Below are 8,256 nucleotides of genomic sequence, written 5' to 3'. Positions count from 1 at the left end.
TTTAAACATGCTTTAGACAAAATACTATTTAAATTAAAAAATAAATAAACCACAAAGATCAACTGCCATTTGGTTTGATGTTTTATCTCGTTTTTTAAAGAAGGAACTTGTGTAATTTTCATCTTCAGAAGAGTGCAGCGTTGCTAAGGCGTGTTTTTGATTGTTTAAAAAATATTCGTCACAACCAATCGGAGCCTTCGCATGGGAGTGATGTAACATGAAAACACGGAAGTAGTCCTGTCAGCGTTACTTAAGCGTAGAGTTATTTAACAGCGAAACTGTATATTCTCTATCTAAGCGTTATAACACACCCGTGCGCGTGTGTGTGTTGGGCGAATAAATTCAGCTCTCCATCTTTTCTGGTTGTTCAGTCGCTTTCTGCTTTTAATCTGTCAACAGCGGACAGGTAGGTTTGTATTATTGAAGACTAATAAATATGTAATTTAGTTAAAGGGTGGCTTCTTCACAGTTATTTCGCTTACGGTAAATTCTGCACAGTTCGATTACATTTATGTCAGTAAGGGAAAAGAGATTGCGCTACCTTTTATTTTTTTAAAACATTTATAGTGTGAGATAAAACCACATGAAAGTAAATGCAAATCAAATCTTGTAGTATGTGTACTAAGTGGTTCAGTCTGTATTTAAAAGTGAATTATTTTCTGGAATAACGCATACACTTTTTATTAAAACCATACTAACTTTAGAATATAAAAGTTTAGTATATCAAATCCATCTCAAAAATATTTGTAATGATAAAGGCACTTCAGATAGAAATATGGACTAATTTGCTCAAATGAGTAGATCTCACATCTCACATATTGCCATTTTCAAACTGTATTTACATGACTATCAATCTGTTTAATTTTGCATAACATTACAGTTTTAAGTCGAGATGCTTAAAGCCATCGGTCAAACTCTGTTTTCTACTGGACTCCAAAACCCCAAATACACAGCTCAGGAGAGTAAGGTTAGTGTATAACTCATATAAAAACAGTTCACGTGTGTAAATGTGTCATTTTGCCAGAATCCTTGCAGACTTTACTTTAAGGCAGACTTTGGATTTGTTAAATATTTACTTCTGGTTCTCATCACCTAGCAAAGATAAAGCTTGCTTATTGTTTTTTATTGTAATCTGTCTATGTTGCAGCAGATGTTGTTGTAATGCCTTATATGTTTCTACATTCTAAAATAAAAACTATTTGATCAATACAGTGCTCAGCATATATGAGTACACCCCTCACAAATCTCTCTTTCATATTCATATTTTAATACGAAGCTATACAATATTATATTTGTGCATATACATTAGATTAGTCAGTACTGAAGCCAAATCTGGAGCTTATTTAACAAAATAACTTACGATAACGGTCAAAAAACTAGTACAACCAAAATTATGTGTAGAAAAATAATAAATACAAATTTAAAATTTACAATACAAATTTTGTAGGTTGTAATTTTTGTGTGTGCGATGTTTGATTTTTAATTTTTTTTATTAAATTGTAATATTTTTCATCTTATCTAAATAGTTTGGTGACTAAAATTTTATTTTAACAAATCAATCTGTTTAATAAATCTGTTTTGTTTAAATGCTTTTATTCACTGAGAATTGAATACAAATATACATTTTCAAAATAGGGAGAACTCAATTTAGCCGAGCACTGTAAATCATGACAACGTATGCCTTTATGTTATTGATAACTTATTTAACCTAAGTTAATAACATTTTAACTCAATTGTTTTTAAGCTTTGAAAGCTTTTAATGTAATTTATGTTAAATTGACTTGTTCATTTGATTCAACTTGAAAATCTGACTAGTGTAGTCATATTTTATGAATTGATACTTTTCAGGGTGATGACTATGAAGTCCGCACCTATCAAGCAACAAACTGGGTAAGCACAGTTGTGACTGGCATGGAGCAGGACCAAGCCATGAGCACAGGCTTTAGAAGACTCTTCAAATACATTCAGGGCAGTAATGAAAAGAGTAAGTATTCATTTTCCTGTGGACACTAGTTTCTGCCACAGAACTTTAAATTTGGACTTCATATTTCAGAATTCTGAATGAGACAAAAAAGGCGTGATTGTGACTTTCAAGAATTTGTGAATGACAGTGTTTTAATTCGAGAAAATAAAAATTGCTACAAAAATTGTACAAAAAATTGCCCATTCACATGAGGCGTCAGCATCAACGCTTCGCTTTCACTTTGAATTGGTGACGTCAGGCGTTGACGAACTGCATTGTGGATCCGTCTGCGCCGCTTCAGAGGCGTTGCTCGCTGCAGAAGTTGGGACTAGCTCAACTTTTCAACGACGGAAGCATCAGCCATTCAGATCGCTGTATGCAAATACACCAGCTAGACAGTGGCCTATTGCTGACTGAATTTCATTGGCTGATGCTGCTATGACGATCGCGTTAGCCCCAACTTTAGACACGCCTTCAGTCAAGCGCTGACGCTGAAGCCCGTATTGGAGAAATGGTCACCGCTCTAAAAAAGTCAAAGTAGCATAATTCTGATGTTTTCCCAGAATTCTGAGTTTAGAGTTGGAGCTTTTAGCTGTGACTTTTTCTTAAAAGGTTTTGAGTTTGTTTCTGTTCAGATATATAAATAAAAAGATATATATTCTGAGCTCAGATATATAAATACTGAATAAAGTCAGAATTGCAATATGTAAACTAAATTATGAGAAATCTCAACTTGCAACTGAGAAATAGTCTGTCTTTTTCCTCTGGATTGTAAAAGAAAAGATAAATCTAAGGGTCTTGAATCAAAACCATCTTTTCTAAAATGAGAGCTTATCATCAAAAATCATTTGTTTTATGCAAACTCTTGAAAATAGGTTTCAAAGTGCAAGTATTAGAAAATGGCAGTCTTCTCCATTTATATAAACTACATAAATAAGATGATTATGATTTTTTTTCTTGTATGAGTACATAACAACCATGAAAACTAGCACAATAGGGACTTATGGGTGAGATGCCAAAATGATTTTTTTACATGGATATGGATGCTTCTCTGAACTACATGACTACAATAAAGGTAATCTCAAGAAAACTATATAATAATAAAAAGCATGTGATGGGTTGTGTTCCCTTAGAGTTAGTTGTGCAAATGATTGACCAGTTGACACTATTTCTGCAAAACACTCAGATGAACTACTTTGTTTATGGACTTTATTTGACCATCCGTCCTGTATGTGATCTATCAGAGAGTAAGGTGGAGATGACGACACCGGTGAGTTGTTTGATTGACCCTGGAGCGGGACCTGCATGTGAAAGCACCTTCACTGTGTCCTTTTACATCCCTGAGGAACATCAAGCTGACCCTCCCAAACCCACTGACCCAGATGTTTTTATCGAGAGCAGAAAAGAGCTCACTGCGTTCGTCAGGTATGTTAATGTCACAGGATTTTAAATTGTAGATTAAAGGAGCAATATAATGAAAATCTAGATACTCAGGCGTAGCGGAATATTTGAAGTTTAGTACATTGAAATACCATAAGCCTCAAACACCATTGTTTACATGTTCTCATATAAATCCTTTGAGTGTAAAATCCCAGAGAAAATAACAGGCCAATTAGAACAAACTCTGATTTGTATAATGTGTATATGAAGAAATTTGCCGTGTATGTTTATAATGGGTCAACAAAACACATGTAGACTGCCGAGAGGCTGAATTTGAAGGGCTGGAAATTAATCGAATTGAAATCACACACATGAATGAGCAAAGCTGCAAATGCCATGCAAATCTTCTCAAGAAAACACGGCATGACTTCCTTTGAAGGCCAGAGGGCGCTCTCGCAGAAACCCACAAATTGTCTAAATACACGCCAAGAAACCAGGAAAATCGCCAGAGGGAAAAATTCAAGGATGCATCCGAAACCGTATACTTCCATACTATATTGCAGTGTTTCTTAACCACATTCCTGGAGGACCACCAACACTGCATGTTTTGGATGTCTCCTTTGTCTGTCACAGCCATTGCTGGTCTTTCAGTCTCTGCTAAAGAGCTGATGATCTGAATCAGGTGTGTTTGCTTAAGGAGTCTTGGACAATGTGCAGAGCCTGTTGGTCCTCCAGGAACGAGGTTGAGAAACACTGCTATATAGTACACAAAACTCAGTAGTATGTCAGATTTCATAGAGTTCTAAAATCAGTATCCGAAAGTAACCGGATGACTACTACTGAAGTGCGCATCCCATGCACGCTCTGCTATCCGACAAAATTCATGAATGGAAGTGAAGCGACGCATCTGGTGCTGGTAGGTCACATGATGATGACAAAATGGTGGATGTAGTACATCCGAATTCCATTCATACTGCTCACATTCATACTGTATAGAACATACTTTTCTAACAAGTTCATTCATTTATTCATTCATTTTATTTTCACCTTAGTTCCTTTATTAAACCGCCAACTTATCCGGCATACGTTTTATGCAGCAGATGCCCTTCCAGCCACAACCCATCACTGGGAAACACCCATACACTCTCATTCACATTCATACACTACGGACAATTTTGTTTACCTAATTCACCTTTACCGCATGTCTTTGGACTTGTGGGGGAAACTGGAGAATCTGGAGGAAACCCACGTGAATGCGGGGAGAACATGCAAACTCCACACAGAAATGCCAACTGACCCAGCTGAGGCTCGAACCAGCGACCCTCTTGCTATGAGGCTGCAGCACGACCTACTGCGCCACCGCATCGCCCTAACGGCCGAGTACTACGTTTAAATTCAGATGTAGTACTTACTGAGTGGTTGGAGGTTTCAAACGCAACCCAAGTGTGTCTGTCTGCAGAGTGCAAGACAGGGGTGTAACATAACGGGGCATAACTTGTAGTAAGTTAGAGAGACGTAACTTTAGCAGTTATCAAAATTCCATTGAACCATGCAGGATGTCACAACAAGATGTTGTTGCCAAGATGGCAGAAATATTGGGGAAGGTGTAGACAGTAAGAACTATACAGTTTGGGCTAAGGATTGGGGAAGGAGTAGATATTAAGAGCTATAAAGTTCGGGTTTAGGTTTGGGGAAGGTGTAGACATTAATAACTGTGTCTGTGAAAGTTGGGTTAAGGGTTGGGGAAGGTGTAAACGCTAATAACTGTGAAGCTTGGGTTTAGGTTTGGGGAAGGTGTAGACATTAAGAACTATAAAGGTTAAGGTTTAGGTTTGGGGAAGGTGTAGATGTTAATAATGATGTTGGTTGGGTTTAGGGTAGTGGTAGGTATATACTTTAATAACTGTGATGGTTGGGTTTAGGTGTGGAGTAGGTGTAAACGTTAATAACTGATGTACCGCATCTTGCTTACAACATAGTTTTGACACCTGGGTCACCGATAACTACAAGTTATGCTTCTAATGTACTACAAGTTACTCCCCTTCATGTTATGCCCGTCTTGCAGTCTGCAGACAGACCCTACTTGAAAATTCAGTTCATGAATAAACAGAAGATTGTTTCATTGAAGGAGCTTTGCTAATAAACACACAACTATAAAAAAAAAATCTCACCCCAGATTATTAAAGGGACTAAGGCGAAAAGAAAATGAATGAATGAAAGGATGCCAAACACTTTATACAACTCATCTGTTCATGGCATGCTGAGGTTGAAATTAATTCCTGCCTCTGTATGTATGTTAAAGCTTTAAAATACAACCCTAAATACATCTCTGTCACTCTTGGGCAGCTTTTAAGGCAGTTTCTTTTGAAGGATGCCATTACCATTTGTGTTTAAACTACAAAAACAGCTAAACAAAAAACTAAAAAAACAACAAGACAACAATATTATTTGCTAAATAATACTTTTATTTATAATAAATAATTTTATTTAGTGAGGAATAAAGTGAATCATAAACTGTTAAAATTAATAATAAGCAAATCAGCATATTAGAATGATTCCTGAAGGATTTTGGGACACTGATCAAATACTACATCCAGCCATGGTGAGCATAGACAACGCTTTCATATGTACTCTGCAAAGTTCTAAGGACCTTTAGATGCAAGTCAAACTTAACTTTAAGGAGATTGTATCAGCATAGCTTGATGTAGGTTTGGCCTTGTTTTGTAGGACCTTTGGTGGCTTTGCTAACAGTGAGAGCTGCCGTGAGGAGATTCTCAAACTCATAGAAAGCCTCAAGAGGGATGGCATGAAATTTAAAGAGGCACCATATTACCGAGCAGGATACGACAGTCCCTTCAAACTCACCGGCCGTAGGAATGAAGTCTGGCTCATCAAAGATGAGGAGTAAATCTCCTATTGATCAAATGGTCATCTCGCCTTATGATGTGAATGAAGGTCAATTTGTCTGTCTGAACTTGAATTTCCTCATCATTTACTCACACTCAAGTGGCTCTAACCATTGATGAATGTCTTTCTTCAGTTGGACACAAAACAAGCTATTCTGAAAAACCAACAGACATCCAGAGTAGGAACAAAAATATACTATGGATGTCAATGGGTGCTACCTTCCAACATTTTTCAAAATATCTCCTTTTGTGTTCAACAGAAGACAGAAAGTCAGGTTTGGAACAAATGTGGAATGAATAAATGATGACAGAATTGAACTGTCCTTCTAACAATAGTTAATATCATGTTGATGCATGTTTATTTTGTGCCGTAGGTGCCTGGATGTTTTTATATGACAATTAACACTGTGTTGATTACATAAGTGACCAATATATATTTACATCAGCATTACCACTTTATTGGGGCTAAAATTAACCATGAACTCATGCCAAAAGCATGTTGAAATGATTTCTAATAGACCATCAGACTGAATTATTGCTTTAATCCAGCTGTTTGCAGTGGAAAAAAATGTTGGTCGTCTGACCTTTTTGTTACTAATAATGTATGGATGCACAGATAATGCTTGTTTAAAGTACTTCATGTTCATGACATGACTGAATTACTGACACTTTTCATGCTTTGAAATGTAAATGCATAATTTTACCTGGTCATACAATGCACTAAGTGTTGAAATTAAAAATATAAGGGAACAATAGAAGACTAGTTTGACTAAATGTTTTGTACATTGTCGTTTTGTTACTGAAATAGCGTACTGACACGCTTTTTTAGGCTTGTAACTTCTGGCCCTCTAGCGGTTAAAAATAAAAGTGCACGTGTCTTGCAGAATGACAGTTGTGATTGTGGTTTAGTGCTGCTTTTCTGCACATTTAAAAAGTGACAAGTTGAAGAGTTCCTCTGCAAATACCGATTACCAGCGTTTTTAGTAATATTCAGAAGAAATCAATACACTAAAGTTACTAAAACTGTTGGAATCTAGTTTTCCCTTCAGGTGTCTAGTTTTTTCTTTTAATAAACTCTTCAGCTGAGTACTCTGTCAAAGGATCCAGTTCTAGTAGCATCATTTTTAACAGTTACTGGTTACTCTTTTACAGTAGCTTTTCTATTCTGTATTTGTATTATTATTGCTCAGGAAAAATGACCTGTTTCAATCTTTGGTTAAAACAGGGGTTCCCAAACTTTCCCCCATTCCCCGGATGTGGTTATAAATATACAGATGTTGCCCACACAGCAATTGCGCCCATATAAACACAAGCATATTGACACCATAAAAAGTGCAACAGTCTAACTAACAATAGGCTATAAATCCTTTATTAATTTGTTTAATATTAACCTCACCTAATGAGATTAGTGGGCACATTGTTTTCAGCACAAGACTATTCCTAGTTTAATTTTGGACACCGCCACTCAGAGATAATCTTCAATGTTCAGTTGTATTTATTTTTAATGTATTTGATTGCCAACAATGTCTCAGAAAGCTTAATCTGGTGCTATAATCACTACTGCTGTGTTGTTAATCTAACGAAAATCCCATTAAAAAAAGATTATTGAAAGGCTGATGACTTTTCATTTACATGTTTTTGCTTTTATGTTACTATTAATTACTATTTATATTTTCTGTGTGTTATGGAGAAGATATGGTAATTACAATAGTTTACTTTTGGAAATCACCAAGCGGCTCCCTGTCATTGTCCCTTGTCCCTCACTTTGGGAACCACTGGGATAGAATATTCTCCTTATCACTTTTTTTTTTTTTGTAGGAAAATAGCCTAAAGAGAGAGCATTTTATTTTTAAGTATTTACAAAAAAAAAAGCATATTTAAATATAAAAGAAACCATCAAACATATTAACACATGCATTAGTATTGTGTTAAAGGTGCTGTAGGTTTAACACCCAGTGGATCAAAACAAACGCAAGCGCAGGTTGCCAGATTAAGGACAGGAGCGAG

At 36.1% G+C, this 8,256-nt stretch overlaps 1 protein-coding gene across 4 annotated transcripts; it reads left to right on the top strand.

Moving 5' to 3' along the window:
* The first annotated feature begins 277 nt into the window (after window positions 1-277).
* hebp2 (heme binding protein 2) lies at window positions 278-7,865 on the top strand. 4 transcript variants are annotated; one of them, XR_015517489.1, is made up of 5 exons: window positions 278-406; window positions 881-967; window positions 1,849-1,984; window positions 3,208-4,723; window positions 4,934-5,508. XR_015517489.1 is itself a non-coding variant. In NM_200198.2 (5 exons), the coding sequence occupies exons 2-5, from the start codon at window positions 893-895 to the stop codon at window positions 6,249-6,251; spliced, it is 573 nt and encodes a 190-aa protein (NP_956492.2). In that variant the 5' UTR covers window positions 278-406; window positions 881-892; the 3' UTR covers window positions 6,252-7,865. The 4 variants fall into 4 exon arrangements, 2 of the variants coding, with proteins under 2 accessions (NP_956492.2, XP_087152585.1); XR_015517488.1 differs by having other exon boundaries at window positions 3,208-4,768; NM_200198.2 differs by lacking the exon at window positions 4,934-5,508 and adding an exon at window positions 6,071-7,865 and having other exon boundaries at window positions 3,208-3,388.
* The last annotated feature ends 391 nt before the right edge of the window (window positions 7,866-8,256 follow it).

This window comes from Danio rerio, chromosome 20 (genome assembly GCF_052040795.2).
Source record: "Danio rerio strain M-AB ecotype USA chromosome 20, GRCz13ab, whole genome shotgun sequence".
In the NCBI taxonomy this organism is placed as follows: domain Eukaryota; kingdom Metazoa; phylum Chordata; class Actinopteri; order Cypriniformes; family Danionidae; genus Danio; species Danio rerio.
Note: the sequence above shows the minus strand (reverse complement) of the source record. Positions and strands in the feature narration are given on the sequence as shown.